The 17,680-nt window shown below is 36.7% G+C and overlaps 3 protein-coding genes across 6 annotated transcripts; 1 reads left to right on the forward strand and 2 right to left on the reverse strand.

Annotated features, from left to right (window-relative positions):
- The first annotated feature begins 6,049 nt into the window (after positions 1–6,049).
- On the forward strand, positions 6,050–9,817 carry LOC147550231 (uncharacterized). 3 transcript variants are annotated; one of them, XM_086665646.1, is made up of 4 exons: positions 6,050–6,260; positions 7,735–7,950; positions 8,470–8,559; positions 9,094–9,817. In XM_086665646.1, the coding sequence occupies exons 2-4, from the start codon at positions 7,838–7,840 to the stop codon at positions 9,611–9,613; spliced, it is 723 nt and encodes a 240-aa protein (XP_086521772.1). In that variant the 5' UTR covers positions 6,050–6,260; positions 7,735–7,837; the 3' UTR covers positions 9,614–9,817. The 3 variants fall into 3 exon arrangements, with proteins under 3 accessions (XP_086521772.1, XP_086521773.1, XP_086521774.1); XM_086665647.1 differs by having other exon boundaries at positions 6,080–6,260; positions 7,742–7,950; XM_086665648.1 differs by having other exon boundaries at positions 6,107–6,260; positions 7,547–7,950.
- Positions 9,818–11,346: 1,529 nt separating this feature from the next.
- On the reverse strand, positions 11,347–11,964 carry LOC147550232 (forkhead box protein G1). Its single transcript, XM_086665649.1, has one exon. It carries the CDS (start codon positions 11,879–11,881, stop codon positions 11,528–11,530), a length of 354 nt encoding a protein of 117 aa, XP_086521775.1. The 5' UTR covers positions 11,882–11,964; the 3' UTR covers positions 11,347–11,527.
- Positions 11,965–13,226: 1,262 nt separating this feature from the next.
- MEE40 (Pentatricopeptide repeat (PPR) superfamily protein) lies at positions 13,227–16,434 on the reverse strand. 2 transcript variants are annotated; one of them, XM_086665645.1, is made up of 2 exons: positions 16,209–16,434; positions 13,227–16,093 (listed from the first exon to the last, which is right to left on the reverse strand). In XM_086665645.1, exon 2 carries the CDS (start codon positions 15,772–15,774, stop codon positions 13,465–13,467), a length of 2,310 nt encoding a protein of 769 aa, XP_086521771.1. In that variant the 5' UTR covers positions 15,775–16,093; positions 16,209–16,434; the 3' UTR covers positions 13,227–13,464. The 2 variants fall into 2 exon arrangements, with proteins under 2 accessions (XP_086521771.1, XP_086521770.1); XM_086665644.1 differs by having other exon boundaries at positions 16,169–16,415.
- Positions 16,435–17,680: the final 1,246 nt, after the last annotated feature.

The raw sequence follows: 17,680 nt of genomic DNA on the forward strand, positions 1-17,680 counted from the left end.
AAACTTCCTTTTAAGTCTTTTTGGGCTTCCCTTTCGAGCCCGGTTCTTTTCTTTCTATTTGGCACTATCAGACTGGATCATATCCATCTATAGGCAAGCTCCCACTAGTCTTATTCTCTTTGTTCAAGTTACCCGTCTTATGTGTAACCATTGTAGGATCCGGTCTATGTTAGCCGCGGATTAACAAAGTGATCCGACGATTGTAAGCGGCTTCTAGCTAAGCATTACGACCCCAATTGGACTGGACTGGATGATCTTCCGGATAAGGTCATCGTTATCCTATTCGCCATACTGCACGCGTTGTTATCTTGGTCGAAGGACACTCCTTCAGAAGGACGTCTTCCTTCAGACCGAATGAATATATCCTTCACCACCACCACCATACCTCCATCACCGCTACCGCACCTCCACCACCACCACACCTCTACCACCATTATCACCAAGCCTCCACCACTCTTACAATCATCACCGCATCTCCATCACCACAACCACCGCACTTCCACCACCACTGATGGGCCTAGAAAGGTTACCCTAAATAGGTCTACACCCGCAAGTGCACGGGTGTCAAGTTGTAATAATTTCCGGTAAGACCGGTTCGTTCCTCAGAGACTAAGTGAAATCTATTCTAAAATTAGGAAGTATTAAGATTTTGAAAATGGTTTTGATTTTGGTTTTAAAAATAAATAAATAAATAAAATATTAAAACGATTAAAAAGGTGAAACTCAAATGGGGAGAAGTCAAATGGGAGAGAGTCTAGGTTTTCTGAATTCATCCACATAATCATTTCTAACGACAATTTAATTTTGATCTAATTAGAGAGTTCTTTATATAACTCAGGTTTTAGTCCATGAACGGTCTAAAAACCCGGAAGATTTTATCGTTAAAATAATAAAAACTTTAATAAATTTATCGAAAATATGATTACTATGGCTTCATCTAAAACCCTAGATAGGAAAATTAGTTACTCATAGGCATTATGTAAAAAGAATTGGAAAATAAAGTAAAGAATCGGAGAGAAAACACCTTTTTCGTTTTTTTTTTCTTCTGCGCAGCCAAACAGGACCTTAGGGAAAATTATTTTCTCATCTTCCCGGAAACGATTTCTAGGTGAGAAAATAATTTTCCTTCCCTGGTTTTTCTTCTCTTTTTCTGTTTTCTCTTATTTCTCTTTCCAAACTTCTCTCTTTCTCTCTCTAATAAATACAGAAACTCTCTCTAATAGTTATAACCAATTAAGGATAAAGAAAGAAGAAGAAGAAAATGATGATGGATTTGATACACTTTGATTCTTTCTCTCTCTACAATATCTCTCTCTCTCTCTCTCAACTCTCTTAATCTAACTCTCTCTTTCTCACTAAGAGAATAACTAGAAGAAGAAGAAGAAAATAAAAGAAACAGAGAAGGTGATGATGATGATAAAATTTTTAACTTCCTCGGTTTCTCTCTCTACTGTAATTCAATTTCTCTCTCTCTCTCTAATAATTTCTGTTTAGTTGAGCTAATAGAGAAGCTTCGTCCCATCCGAGCCGAGGTGCCATACTTCCTTGTTCTCTGTTCTGTTATATAGGAGATGGAGAATATCTTTACCTCTCTTCTGTAATTTGTTGCCTTCTTTGTATATCTTGTTCTAATATCAAGAAAAGATCCCTCATGATGAAGACCTGCTCCTCTGTTATAAGAGAGAATTTATCCTCTCTCTCTAGATAATCTGATCTCGAATTTTTTTCTTTCTTTCCATTTGATTCTATGTTAAGAAACTCTAACTTGTTTCTCTCTCTGTCAATGAGAATATGTCTCTTCAAACAGTCCTTTCTCTCAGTTATCTTCAACAATATCCTTCTTTCTATCTCTATCTCTTCCTCTCTACTGGAACAGCAAGGAGAACTTTCTCTTTCGATCTCTTTCTCTGTCTTCCTATAGGGTTAGAGATTATATTCTACGTATATACAGCTCCTTCCCTCTCTTGATTTCTCTCGGTTTCTAAATAGAGAAGAAGGAAATCTCTATCTCAAAACATTCTAAATGAAACCAGCCTACATCTCTTCTTATTTCCATTTTAATTTCTTTCTCTTTCAAGCTCTCTCTCTCTCTCACTGTCATGTTTAAATTTCTAGAGAGAGAGAGAGATCGGCTCTGTCCCTTTCTCCTTTCCTTCTTTATTCTCTACTGATAGAGATCCGAGAGAATAGAGGAGAGATGGTTTCTCCAAAAATAGTGGCCAGTACGAGTTGGCTGTTATGTGAAGACGATACAGTGTATCGCGAGAGAATGGTGGACGTTACCTCGCTGCTTGAGATGGGCCCACATGTCCGTGAAAACAATACAGCCGGTAGATTGTTACGGGGTCATCGGTTATCTTGCGTCGCGTTACATTGAATCAGTAGCTTAGATAAATACCAAAGACGTCCCGCTTCTTCACAACAGTGTACCGAGATATCATTCGCACCATCGGATTTCTCCACGTCCTCGCGCTAGATCCGCGCCACGTGTTACAGAAAGATTTATGTTGACCTCTGCCAAACTGATTTTGACTCGACTTTGACTAGCTATATTTCTCTCATCCAAACTCCGATTGGACTCCCGTCTCTGCCGATAGATTCGTATTGGACTCTACTTTCACATGAGCACTAATATTGACCAGAATACCCTTGTCATTAAAATGACCAAAATGCCCTTCGAGTATGTCTTCATCACAATGTTTTTGCATCGAACTCCGTAAATGAGACCTGAGAAAGAAAGCCAAACAAATCATCAGAGTAACCGCTCGAACTAGACTAACTAATCCGAGTTAAGAGATTCAGATGGGACATTTTCATGTCTCATCAACCACCACATAATTACCCACACCATAACCACCACAACATCACCACTATACCTCGACACACCACCCCCACCACCACCATACTTTCATCTCCATCGTCACACCTCAACGACGACCAATACCATACCTCCACAACCAACATACTTCACACCACTCACACCTCTATATTTCCACCACCACTATACCTCCATCCCCACATTTCCACTACCATACTTCCATTACCACTACCATACCTCCATCACCACTACCACCATATCAGCACACCACCGTCATATTTCCACCTCTACCATTACCACCACCACACCTCAACCGCCATCATTGTCCCATCACCACCACAACAACTACTTCCATCACCATTTCTCTAAAGGTCCAACACTGTTTATATCACACTGGCCAATACAACCACCGGCTACTACAACTACAACCCCATTACAACCGCCACCACTATCACAACCATCACTTTTGCCACAATAGTTATCATGAAATTGTGAGCGTGGACTTAAAATGAATTATCTCGAGGAGAAAAGAAATAGAAAAAAGAAACAAAGCAAATTATGTGCGACACTAACTTTTTGACCATGATTTTTTTTTTAACTTTATTAAATCAAATGTTCTTCTTTTCTTTTGTTGAAACCAAATGTTCTTCTACTAGAAACAAAAGTCCTTATACTTTTATTTGTCAAATGACACCTAAATGTAAGTTTGACATGTGTAACCATTAAATTTTTTTGAGTGTTGCATTGGAGAAGGACTTGAACTACTAGAAATACTCAATTTAGTCATATAAAAAAAAGAATCTCTATCGAGACTTGACAGTTGACCCATAAAGTGACTAGGATTTTCTTTTGAGTTTTATACTGGCGATGCTCTAAAGTTGTAGTCCAAGTCTTGCATTCAACATCCCATCTCAATTAATTTCTCCTTTTTATGACACTTTTTGGTCTTGCAACAAAAAAAGATGTTATATTATTTGTTTCTTTATACCGGGAAGCTCGTCGTGTAGCTCTAAGAACATTTCTAATTGTATATCGTTTTTGTTTTCAGTAACACGTCTAATTTAGTATATATTTAATATATTACTTAAGTCCCATTCTATTTAATTCTAAAATAGTTTTTAAGTTGATCTTATTATTTAAATTTTAACTGAAAATATATTACTCTACAATATAATAGTTTACACGATTGAATGTTACGAGCAAGACTGTAGGAGTTATAAATCGTTTATGTTCATAGTCTAAAATCTTCTATAAATATATTATACCCAAATATTTGTTTTCTTTAATGAATACAACACTTGCGTCCAACTAACTCGCTAAACAAAGAAAGAATCAACAACAATAAAACGCTATTTTAATGAACTTAATACCAAAGAGATAATAACATTTTGATTTAGAAAGTTAATATATAAAGATACGTGATAGTACAATATTTTCAAAAACATTCCTTCGGATATTAGCTCAAGTAAAACGACGTTAGATGAGAAAAATACCTTAATTATACTAAACTTATAGTAACTCCCTCGATTTATAATATTGGTTCCGTCCATGAGTATTACATTAACTTATTTACCATGTTAGTAATATGCAAATATTTCCCGAAAACTGTATATGGTAAAACGTACTCTTCTCTATGTTATCGTTTTTTTGACACGGACTCCATGAGTAACTTTCAATATGGTAAGAATACATTACCAACGAATGCATGAACGGAATAAGTACTATAACTACCATCGTCATAGACGTCCTAGTCCTAAAAGTCATATGAAGACCTTTAAAGATATTCCAGAAGCTTGAAAGTTTATTCATACCATTTCTCAACTTTTTTCCTTTAGGGTCTGTTTGATACGTGTGAAAATAAGGTTGGAAAATCGATTTTCGTAAGAAAATCGATTTTCCAGTGTTTGGTTCAACTAAAAGTGTCGGAAAATCGAATTTCGTAAGAAAAAAAGGTTGGAAAAAATGGTCATAAATTTTCCCACTAAAAAGGTGGGAAAACGGATTTCCCACCCTATTAAAAACACGCTCTCTCTCCTCCCGTGTTTCTCTCACTCTAACACTCGATTTTTCACTCAGTCTCTGCTATCCCCTCTTTCAATCTCTGATCTCTCTCTCGCATTAACGATTCAAGAAGCAGCACCTCTTCTCTTCTATTGCGCAAACCCTAATTTATCCTTCCACGTAGGTGCACGTTGTATTCAAATCCTCATCACTTTTTTAGACTATAACTCAAATTTGATTATTTAATCCTCTTCTCTTCTATCAGGAAGCAAAAGCCAATTTGATTCTATAACCCTCATCACTTTTTTTAGACTATAACTCAAATTGAAGCACAAACCGTTTGATTCTTGTCACCCTCATCACTGTTACAGACTGGAATTCAAATTGGAGCAAAAATTAATTTGGTTCTTGTAACCCTCATTCATTTCTCTCTCTCTCTCAAACCAAGTTGAAACTCCTAAACCACTGCCTACATAGATTCAGTTTCTTCATTTTATCATAGTTCCACACCATCATGTTGATGTAACTCCCTCATAATCCATATCAAACAAGAGAAGAACAAAGTTGATAATAGAAAATGGTAACTGAAATCGGACTCATTCACTCCATCATGTTGATGAAACCGACTCATTCACTCCATCATGTTGATGTAACCGACTTATTCTCTCCTTCTCTGTTGAAGCAAATCGATCAAAATCAATTTCTAGATTGAAGCGAATCGATCAAAATCAATTTCTTGGTTGAAGCAAATCAAACCAAAGAATAGCATTGTAATCTTCATCCAAGATGATATACACCCACAACAATTTCTCTGTTGAAGCAAATCGATCAAAATCAGACTTCGCATCCTGTAACCCTAATTGGACGGAGGTTGGAGAAGAAGGTGATATGGTCGATTTTGGGTTCAGATTGGTTTTGTTGTTTTTGGTTCTTTGCTATAGACGCCCAACCTTACTATAATCGGCACCTCTTTTAGGTATAAATGAAGGCGCCGACCATAACACTATTGTGTGCTTTTAGACATCCTCAATTTCTTTTCTCAGTGTGTGTCAAACACTAAAAAATAAAATTTTTGATTTTTTTTCTCATTAAAAAAAAAATGGTTTTCTTTCCCATCAGAAAGAAAAAGGTTTTCACACGTATCAAACAGACCCTTAGTGTCCCGTTATTTTTAGTGAAAATTGTTATAAAATGTATTCCCGTTATAACGGGTATACCATTGTTCAGTTAGGGCGTTATTTTATTCAATTTGGATGTATAGAAGCGATAAAATCTTCTTTCAAAAGCATAACGCAGTTTTCCCTATCTAGGGTTTTCTTTTGTCAGGTTCATCTGAGGCTTCAGCTGAAGGCGGAAGTTGTCGATTTTGCGAAAGTAAAGGTCTTTGCTCTTTGGGGATACTCGAAGTACAAATCTATCGTCATCAAATTAGGATCAAGAGGTTGGTCATTCAAATTTCTCTTTCAATTTCCGGTCTCTAATTTTTCCACTTTGATTATAAAGAAATAGTTTTGTGGCTGAATTCCCTTGTGATATGGATACGGGTATCATTAGATTCATTCAATCCTTTGTTTTTATAAAGTTTAGAAGTTCAATTTCATCCATTAATGGAAAATTGTTGGGTTTAGCAGTTGAGTATAAGCCTCAAATCAGGAAAGGTTTAATTTTTATTGTGCATTTGTGGTGCTATTGAGGGCAGTGATTTAATCCCAGAATTTTTCTGGCTGAACATTATTTTTAAATCTTTTAATCTTCTGATTATGGGGCCATATATTTGCTATTCGTTTGAGGTACAATATATGAAGTTTTTAGGGTATGTGAATCTAGAAATGTTTGAGATGTTTCGCTCTATCATGTTACATGGTTTCAAGGAAGGTCTTCTTAAGCTTACGAGGAGGTAAGGGTTGTGAATTAGGGTTTGGGCTTTGGTTTTTAAGGCTGAGGGTTGTATTTCGATGTTGTTGGAGTTGGGTCCTTGGGTTTATTGTGTTGTCGAAGTTGAATGTTATTACGACTATATAGGGTTGACGGGGTTTTGTTCCTCCCATATTTTATCATCTTCGATACGAGTTGTGCTCAAGGAGTGAAATTTCGGTCGAAATGACCGAAATTTTTCGGTATTTCACATTACCAACACAAAATCTAGCTTAAACCCAAATCTGCACGAAATTTCGATATATTCGAAAGATTCGAAACACTTGTGGATTATTCAAGAGATTCTTCCTTAATTTGATCATAGACTCATACCTTTTGTGTCGGATTATTGAAGAGATTTCTCTGTTACATTTCTTCAATGGATTTCTTTGACTGATTTGGAAGTGAGTTTTATTCAAGATATTTATTCCCTAATTTGAAAGAAAATCTAGAGAGAGGAGGAAGAGTGCCGGTTTCTCCGAACTTGACGAAATTTGATCTGAGAAATTAGGGTTTATTAGGGAGAGACTTTCTGTTGTTACTAAGCAGGTACATCGAGTTTGATGTTTAGTTTGTTTTTACGTCTTCAATATTTAACCCCTACTATAACTGTTCAGAAGTTAATTTTATTCAATTTAGTCCCCTGATTTTACTATGTTCTTTCATTTTAGCCCCTAAACTAACATATGACTTTTTTGTGGGTGTTATTTTCATTAAACAATTCAATTTAGACCCAAATCTAACTGTTTTACTGCATATTAACCCTCTAATTAACTGTTTATTACTGATTACCCATTTGTAAAATTTCCACAGACCGAAAGGTTTCCACGAAACGTTTCCACTTTTGGATTGACCGAAATTTCCACCGAAACCGACATTTCATTCCTTGGTTGTGCTTTTAAAGTTGATTATATGGAGGAGTTGTATAAGTCTCGTAGAGTTGGAGGTCGTAGATGGACGTCGACTTATGAAGGTGGTTTGGTTTTGGGTTAATGTCGCAGGAAGGAGGAAGGAGGACGGAGGAGCTGTTGGTGGTTTTAGGTTGGGCGGTGGTGTGGCGGTTTGGATCTGTAAGTTGAGATAACTTTTGGAGCTTTTTTCAATATGAGTTCTGGTGGTAGCAGAAGCCCCCCAAGAGTGAGGAGGATCCGTGGAAGAGAGCGTGTATCTTATCGTGATGCACCGTACAGAAGGGATCCTAGTAGTTTCAGGCCCAGGTGCTTGATTTATTTAGTTTTAATATTTCTTTCTTTTGTTGTTCTCATCATACATTTATATGCATATCCTCTAGTTTCTATGTCAGACTCCTATACTTTCTGAACATAAGATGTGAAATATGTATGAACTTTTGGCAGTAGGTGCTGCTTGTGCCTGAGTTAGTAGACTAGAAGTGAATCAAGTGATTTTCATGGCAATGATCAAGTTTACACAGAAACATGTTTCTACCCTTTGTACTGGGGCAGATGTCGCAAATTGGCACATCCATGTATAAGTGGGTGGCATTTGGAAAATTAGGCTTTTTATGTATCATTAGTTTGATGTTTCTTGAATTGAAGTCTGGACAAGTTAATATTGCGCTAAACAAATGATAGCCGTCAATTTCAGATACCTTTTTTTTTCTGACATATAACAGTTTGAGCTTTTCTTGATCAGCTGCTTACAGGTTTTCACCAAAATTATGTGTCACTTGAAGTACATAAGTGCATTGACTTGGTTTTCGTTCCTTGTTTTGACAGGCAAGGTGTTTGCAAGAACTGCAAGCAGCCTGGGCACTATGCCAGAGAGTGTCCAAATGTTGGCACTTGCAACAATTGTGGGCTTCCGGGGTAAGAAATTTCTTTAATTTTGCATCTGCTACCTTCTAAAAACCATCATCCATGTGCAATGTCTCCCTCATGATATGTTTTTGTCTCATGTGATCAACCTGTTTATCTCTCTCGGAAGTTATTTTCCAGTCAGGATAAAATCATTTATCTTGAGATGATTTATATCTTTTATCTTTAGATGATATTACGTTTTTCCTTTCCTTGCTCCTACAAAGCTTCTTTCACCCTTAAAGTTTTCTGATGACAACCCCAACCATCTCTTATCAACGACAACTAAATGACTTCCATGGATAGTTGTTTATTTTCTGAAAGATTCTAGACAAGAACTCGAGATCTTCGGGAAAACGCCGAAGGATTTTTATAGTCTTGCCTGGTGGGCCACACCTAGTAGCCAAAACAGAAGAGTAACAAATTATATGCCTTGCTGGGATTGACTGGGATTGATCTTCTCAATCACAATAACTTAATCTGTAAAACTACTGTCACTGATTATAATACTTTCTTATTGTTCTCATGTTCTTTTATCTTTTCTAGGCATATTGCGGCTGAGTGCAATGCCAAAATTATGTGTTGGAACTGCAAGGAACATGGCCATGTAGCGAACGACTGCACCAACGAACCCATTTGTCATTTATGCAATAAGGTGGGTCACCTTGCCCGTGATTGCCCGGGTTCAGGTCCTCCCCTTCAGGATTCAAGGCTCTGCAACAATTGCTTCAAGCCAGGCCACTTTGCTGCCAATTGCACCAATGAGAAGGCATGCAACAATTGCCGCAAGCCCGGGCACTTGGCTCGTGAGTGCACCAACGACCCTGTCTGCAATGTATGCAATGTGTCGGGCCACGTTGCCCGTCAGTGCCCAAAGACAGCTCTATCATCACAGATAGTCGGTGGCTCATATCGCGATATCATTTGCCATAACTGCAATCACCCGGGACACATCAGTCGTGATTGTGTGGACATTGTTATCTGCGGTAACTGTGGCGGTCGAGGTCATCACTCCTTCCAGTGCCCCTCGGGCCTTATGATCGGTCGTGGTCCCCGCAGGTATTGAACATTTGAGGTTTATGGGCATTAGCACTAATTTAAGAACTTCATGTTTTTGTCTGAACACTTTCTTTCTCCCTTTGGATGATGTATTGATTTTCCTTATGCGTACAAATTAAAAGGATTAATGTTTATGGAACAAATAACATTGCTAGACCAAAATAAAAAAACTCTGCCATTACCACCAGGCAGTCTCCTTTTCATTTCCTAATATCTGGATCTGATTCGGTTTTGAGTTTGGTTATAATAAGTTAGAACTTTTGACAATAAATATAGTAAACTGAATTAGATAAGAATTAAGACATCTGAGTGAGAGTGATTTTTGTTTCGGTACAGATTCTAAGGGTTTTTAGATTCATTAAGTTGCATTGATGCATTGTGAATAATATAATATGTATATCATTTAATATCATATAACCACCAGGGCCCTTTCAACAAAAAAAGACCACCACGGTCAAACACATCTATCATATGGGTCAGCTCATCTGTTACTATCTTTATTTTACCTTTTTTCCTTTTTTTTTTGTTGAACAATCTTTATTTTACTTGTATCCTTAAAGAATAAATGATGTTGGGGCTGTGAGGCATAAACAATGTTGGGGCTTTGGAGCATAAAGAAAAATCCGACATAAGAAATTTGGTCTACAAGATTAGAAGTAGGGGATATATTTATTTTGGATTTAAAAATATGTGATTATTTTTTACCCCTTCATCTTCCTTCACCCACAAATTCAGGCCACCACGGCAATTTTCGACCACTGTTACCACCTTTTTTCTCTGTCGCCTCCTCTCAATCGCTTCATTTCCTGCTCGTTCTCTCTTTAGAAACAAGACTCAGGAGAGAGATCAGATTTGAAGATTTAGACTTTTTCTTTACCCTAAGCTTGATGAGAGTTACTAACCTTTGGTTGGGAAATCGAGACACAACAAAGAAGGTACAATCCCGTGAATAAACTACTAAATCTGAATCGATAAACTACGGAAAGTCAAAAAATCTGCTAAGGATAATGAACCTATTTCTTATGAAGACTCGAAGAGGGTTGGAGCTCCTCCTCGAGGATGGACTTAAATGGGGTATCTCCTCGTGAGATTGAGACTGAGATTGAGTATGGGCTTTTTATTTTCAATTTGGGGTAGATTTTGTTTTGGTAAATTTTTTTTTAAAAAGGTTTTGGTAGTTGTCAGTTGATATGGGTTTGGAAAGATTCAGACCCTAAATTTTTAAGCTTTTGATTTAGGTTTACAAGAAGATGCAAGAGAAGGATAAGCATATTGTGAGGGTTTTGGTTTTTCTCTCAGTGGAGTTACAGACTTACAGAGAAGTGAGACCCGTAAGAGTCTGAATATGCTTCCATGGATGTCTAAAGAATGAAGCGGCATAGATTGAACATACAGGAGAGGAGAGAGAGAATATGTGGGTGTGGTGGTCCGTTGTTGGAAATGATGTGTTGGTCGAATGGTGGTAGTGACGATCGTCGAAGTTTGTGGGTGAAGACAAAGATGAAGATTAAGGATTAAAATACAAACAGATTTGTATTTGAGCAAAAAAATAAATGTCTCATAAATCAATTTTGATTGACTAGTTCATTATTCGTAGAGATTTTTGTTTATGCCGGGAAGAATACAAAAGTCCAATTAATCATAGAACCCAAGTTGGAAGCTCTTTATGAATGTAGGTTTAAGGAGAATGTCCAAAATTGAGCAAGAGCCCACCCAATCCAAGATGCTCATACATTTCCATTTTGATATCAATTTGCTATAGCAATATTTTTTCTATTATTTCTAGTATGTCATCTTACACCGCAGGATTCTGCGATTTATAAACCCAACAAGAGACTAATCTAACGGACAATTTTAATCCAGATAGTTCTACTTACAATTGAAAATCTCTCATACTTTCCTCTCTAAAAAAAACACTCCACTAATCTTCCCAAATTCCCAGAGCTCTAACAACAAAAGCCGAACCAGCAACAACAGCGGCAGCAAAGATTGGAGGAACGAAGTAATCAATTTTTGACCTTCTAAATAGATGACCGGGAATACAAAATACTTCTCCCGGTAAATCAATCGGAACCCTAATAAAACCTTCCTGTCCTTTACACGCTTGAGAGAATGACGAAGATGGTGATATCGCTGACATAAATGCAATTTCTGGCGACAAAGATGAAACTGCTACTGTTACTGTCAGTAGGATTGTCCATATCCCGGCGTAGATTAGCAGAGGATGGCGGTTCGCGATTTGATTGTAGAAGGAATTGATGAAAGAGAGAGTCATTTCTTCTCTCTCTCTCTCTCTCTCTCTCTCTCTCTTGCTTATGTGAATGGATGATTATGAGTTTCTCTCTCTAGATTATGAGATTATGAGATTATGATTGAGATTAGTAATTAGGGTGGTAATTGGGGGGGATTTAAGAGAAGGAGGGGAAGAAGGATTGGTGAAAAGAAAACCTAATTTGTCTAACAACTATGTTATGTTAGTGTGTGAGGAGGGGAGTTGAGTTGGTGAAATTAATTAGAGAAAAACGAAAGACGACAAAATTACTCATGGGTTGGGTTTAATAAAACGTATAATTATGATGATTTTAGTGTCAAACGTTTGTTATGTGAATTTGTGTGTCAGGTGATGTGGTGGAAAGTAGGTATAACTTCACCTGCAAAATTTGCTATTATCTCTTCAGGTTATTTTTCATGTGGCTCCTTCAGATATGAATAATAACCCAATGGTCCTAGTTAATTATTTTCCATCCCACATAGTAGTCGGGGTTTGATTTTTTAAATTCACAATTTGTTAAATTTAGGTTTAAGTAAGTAAAACAGAAATAAATAAGTTGGTATGTCTTGACGATTTTCACATGATTATTTATTGGTTGCGGCTTTGGAGAATAAAGAATAATCTCCGGGGAATAAATTCTTTAGGGATTCTATATTTGAGATTATTCAGTTCATGATGTAAACATGTTATGTAATGAATGTGGTGGTTCTTGGAGTCCATTTAAAATAAAAGTTTCTCTATCTATATCCTTCATCTGTCTTCCAAGACCTTCCATTAGCCTCAGTTTGAGTAACAAGAGAAGCTTTACGACAAGAATCTTGCACAACAAAACTTCCCGTTCCCACTACAGAGGTGGGACTTGGGAGGAGAAGATGAACATCCGGACGTCAAAAATAGCAGGCAACCAACAATGAATTTTTTTTCTTCAAGTTCCTCCTATGTTTAAGCTTTAGTAAAGTGAGTATCAACTTGCATTCAACATAACGCAGATACATTACGAATAAATACATGAATTGAATAATCTCTATAACTATCATTGTCAAAGATATTTTGAATGTAATGATTAATTCTTATACAAAAAACCATACAGAAAACCTTAAGACCATCTTAGCGGACATAAAAGACATTCTCACATTTACTTCGTTTATCACCCAAGTCAATAAATGATGAATTCCACCTCTGTTGTGAATAGAATTTGTGAGTTTCGAATTTTCGAAGTAGATGCACAACCAACTAGCCAAAGTCGTTGGCACAATTACCGTGTTTTAGAAGTTGAGAAAAGTGAGAGTAGAGTCTATTTCTCTTTGGTTTTATTTGAACCGTTCTTACATTACTTAAAGAAAAACACTGGATCAATTTTCTTCTTTCATTTCAAACTTTCACCAGTCTTAACCATGAAAACAAAACACCATACAATACTGTACAAATACAGAGATATCATTCTACATTCAAAAATACACCTTTCTAAGATAATTATCTTCTCCAAGTTCTTGTAGTATTATTCCTCATTACCAAAAAAAAGCTGCTAATCAACTAGTGATTTACAAGAACTTCCACCAACAAAATTCAATCCATGGTTCAACTTCTTACCTGTAATATTTCCTTGGTTTTTGGCTATCCAAGAGGCGGCCGAAAGTCGCCAACGCATCATGAAATTTACGAATCTTGAGGAAACCCATTATCATAGTAACCTCATTAGCCGAGAAATTTGCCTTCTTCATCACCAAATCAACCAGCTTAATCAGTTTATCCTCCATGGATAAAGCACAAAGACCTTCAGCCAACATAGAGAATGAAGAGAACTCCGGCAGAAAACCTTTTTCTGTCATTTCAACCATGAAATCTACGGCTTCTCCAATCGGTCCTCCGCCAGAACAAAGTCCTCGAAAAACAATCTTATATGTGATAGCATCAGGAGGCTCACCTTTCTCTTCCATCTCTCTAAATAGTCTCATGGCTTCTTTTGTTTTTTGTTTTCTATATAATGCTTGGATTAAAGGGTTGTAAGATTGTGGTGCAGGAACCATACCTTTCATTTGAACAGTTCTGAGGAGTTTACTTGCGAGTTCAACTCTTCCTGCCTTACATAATCCACCAATGAGTGTTCCATAAGTGACTGCATCTGGTTCACACCCATTTGAAGTCATCATCTGAACAATATCTGCAGCTTTCTTTATATTTCCTTCCCTGCAGAAATGAGTGAGTAACGAATTGTATGTGAATTTATCGGGTTTTAATCCATCCATTATCATCTGGTCGATTAGTTCAACACTTTCATCTACTCTATTAATCTTGCACAAACCATCAATCAGAGAATTATAAGTCCTCAAGTTCCTTGAAACCCCTTGAAGTTCCATCTGATCGAAAATCTCTTCTGCCTCTTCGACTCTTCGATTCTTGCATAACCCATCAATTAGAGTGTTGTATGTTATTACATTTCGAGCACATCCATTTGATTCCATTTCCTTTAGTAGGTTTAATGCTTCCTCAAGTCTTCGCCTAGAACAAAGATTCTCGATTAAAATATTATAAGTAAATTCGTCTGGTGGGCACCCCTTATTCTTCATCTCTTCAAAAAGTTCCATCGCCGTTCTATGGTCTCTCGACATGCAGAGACCGTTAATCAGTGAATTGAATGTACAAACATCTGGTAACAATCCTTTGGCTGAAAGACCACGGGCGAGTTTAGTGGCTTCTTCCACTCGATTTTCCTTGCACATAGTGCTGATTAGAGTGTTATAAGTAACAGTGTTTGGGAAACAATCCCTAAGTACCATCAAATTTAGAACTTCCAAAGCTTCTTCAATCTCACAAGATTTACATAGTCCTGAAATCAAAGTGTTATAAGTAAAGATATCGGGATCGAATCCCTCCTGAAGCATCAAATCCAAGATCTCTAGGGCATGCTTAACATGACCAGCTCTGCATAAACCATTGACCAAAGTGTTGAAGGTAAATTTATCAGGTCGGAATCCCTGGAGGGCCATCTCTTGTATAAAGCTTAGAGCTTCGTCAACTTCACCCTGTTTGCAAAACCCATGAATCAAAACGTTAATCGTTACATTGCTTAATGGGCTTCCGGCAACAACCATCCTTTCTTTGATAGCTAATGCTCCTTCCATATTCCCCTCTTCGATAAATCCTTGCATGAGGGTTGTGAAAGTTTTCTCATCTGGAGCCAAACCGTAGCTACCCATCTCCTCCATCATAGAAATCGCAGACTTAACTTGATGTGCTTTACACAAAGCCTTGATTAATATATTAAAAGTCGAAACATCAGGTTTCGTCCCTCTATTATTCATATCAGTATGAACAGATTCAACCAGTTTTAGTTTGTTTCCATCAACAAGAACATTCAACAAGAAATTATATGTATAAGTATCAGGTTCTATCCCAAATTCTTCTTCCATTAGGTTAAGCACATCGACAGCTTCATCAAATAAATTAAGCTTCACATAGCTTTCAATGAAGATAAGAAAATTACCTTGGTTAATCTCAGAACCAGATAACTTCATCCTGCGAAGGAAATGCTTCATCAAATCGAAAGATCCAAAAGCTCCAAGTTGTTGAAAAATCTCTTCATATATAGTGGAACTAGGGACAAAATTTGGCTGCTCTGATGCCCATTCGAAGAGACTAATCACAGATTCAGGGTCCTTCTGGCGACGAAGAATGGTAAGGAAGTCTTGAGATGTGAAATTTGATAGGTCTTGATGAGTTTGAAAGGAAGATAAAGAAGATAATGGAGTCAAATTAGAGAGAGCAGATGTTGTGATTTCTTCCTGTCGGTGGAGAGATACCATTGAGATGAAGCTAGAAGGCTTATGAGGGAGTACAGAAAGTGGGTTTTGATGAAGAACCCATGTGGAGGATTTTAAAGAAAAAGAAAAAGCCATTGGAGCAATTCAGCAAACACTAGTTGGCCACCTTAACCTTAGTCAATTTCCATTAAAGATTGAGTTATAGAGAATGGAACTGATTTAGTAAAGACAGATAAAGAGATTAATAACTCATTTCAGAAAAGGGTTGGATTAAAAGTTCAGATTGAAGAGAAGAAAGTTAAGCAAAGGTCACAGAGCAACTAAACAGTAAGAGAAGTGAGGTTGAAGTTTGTAGTTAAATTGTTAATTTAGGTCATTTTCTAGATGTAAAGAAGAACACCCAGAGAAGAAAATAAGATACTAATAGTTTGAATTTACATCTTCATAGCAAAATCTAGAAATCAAAAGATAAGATATCACTTATTAGCTAGTGAGAGAGAAAAAAAAGTAAGAGAAGAGATGAACTTACTGGAGGATAGGTGTAGTAAGAAGGAAGCTTCAAAACTAACCTAAAACAATCACGAACTTGAAGTAATCGCTGAAATTGCAAAGAACAAGAGAGAGAGAGAGAGAGAGAGAGAGAGAGAGAGGTGAAACTTTGAACGGATAAGAAGGGTTTTTGGACTTTCGTTCAGTCTAATTAGATACGGAGCTGCTGAGTTCCAGAGTCCCCGAAAGTCATTTGAGAGTCCGCGAATGTATGAGGCATTCAAATCGAGATAATTGAGAGTCCCCGAAAGTCTGAGGCATTCAAATCCCGACATTTAAGAGTCTAAGAAAGTCAGAGACATTCAAATGTGGACATTTTCAAATCCCCGAAAGTCAGTGGCATTCAATTATATATAAAATATCCGCAGACATTGAGGGACTTTATTATTTGACTGATTTTATAAAGGATTTGGAACCCAATTTGTCTTTAGAAAACACAAGAGACATTTTGAGAGTTCATCTTCTAGGGTTTATAAGGAAGGAGGAGAGGACCATCTCATTACGTCCAAACCGAGAGGGTGTCGCCTTGAGGTTAGTCGTTCAAATTTTAGCTTGTATTTTTCTTGTTCTACCATGAACTATCTCATGTATGAGATGATGGTAGATTCCCTTTGTTCAATAATACTTTGCTGGAGATGATGATGGTAAATTTCTCCAATAATACTTTGCTGGAAATACTATTGAATTTATGTTTGAATCCATAATACTTTGCTGGAAATACTATTGAATTTATGTTTGAATCCATGAACTATCTCATGTATGAGATGATAGTAGATTCCCTTTGTTCAATAATACTTTGCTGGAGATGATGATGGTAGATTTCTCCAATAATACTTTACTGGAAATACTATTGAATTTATGTTTGAATCCATGAACTATCTCATGTATGAGATGATGGTAGATTCCCTTTGTTCAATAATACTTTGCTGGAGTTTCTCTAATACTTAGTCTAAGTCTGAAATGATAGAAAATACCATATGTTCATTTCTCTTTGTTCAACCTAATCATTTTGAAGCTTAAGCTTGAACTTTAGGTCGGTTTGAAATCACCATATGTAGATAGAAATTAACATATGTAGATAGAAATTACAACCTAAAATTTTGAGTTTAAGTTGAAATTCTAGGTTGGTTTGAAATCACCCTATGTAGATAGAAATTACAACCTAAAATTTTAGTTTGATAGGTTGGTTTGAAATCACCATATGTAGATAGAAATTTTAGGTTGGTTTGGACTTTAGCTTTAACTTTAAATTAGGTTGAAATCACCATATCAACTCAAACTTTCAAATCACCATATGTAGATAGAAATTTTTTTGTCTATTCATGTATTATCATTCACATTTTATTGTTTTTTTTATTATCTTTTGTGTTTATTCTTGTATATTTTGGTTGTGTGAATATCATTACAATTTTAGTGAGTTGGGGAGACCGTGACTATGACAACATTGGATACTTCGAATGAAGTCGGTGCAAAGAAAAGAAAAACAACATTG

Source organism: Eschscholzia californica, unplaced genomic scaffold (assembly GCF_041429995.1).
Source record: "Eschscholzia californica isolate CP2 unplaced genomic scaffold, dmEscCali1.0.p SCAF_3, whole genome shotgun sequence".
Classification (NCBI taxonomy): Eukaryota; Viridiplantae; Streptophyta; class Magnoliopsida; order Ranunculales; family Papaveraceae; genus Eschscholzia; species Eschscholzia californica.

Bases quoted from the DNA above. Each gene is read 5' to 3' on its own strand.
- LOC147550232 (XM_086665649.1), bottom strand. From the start codon at position 11,881: ATGACTCTCTCTTTCATCAATTCCTTCTACAATCAAATCGCGAACCGC.
- MEE40 (XM_086665645.1), bottom strand. From the start codon at position 15,774: ATGGCTTTTTCTTTTTCTTTAAAATCCTCCACATGGGTTCTTCATCAA.
- LOC147550231 (XM_086665646.1), top strand. From the start codon at position 7,838: ATGAGTTCTGGTGGTAGCAGAAGCCCCCCAAGAGTGAGGAGGATCCGT. The intron at 7,951-8,469 runs GTGCTTGATTTA...TTGTTTTGACAG, and splicing joins CCTAGTAGTTTCAGGCCCAG to GCAAGGTGTTTGCAAGAACT. The intron at 8,560-9,093 runs GTAAGAAATTTC...TATCTTTTCTAG, and splicing joins AACAATTGTGGGCTTCCGGG to GCATATTGCGGCTGAGTGCA.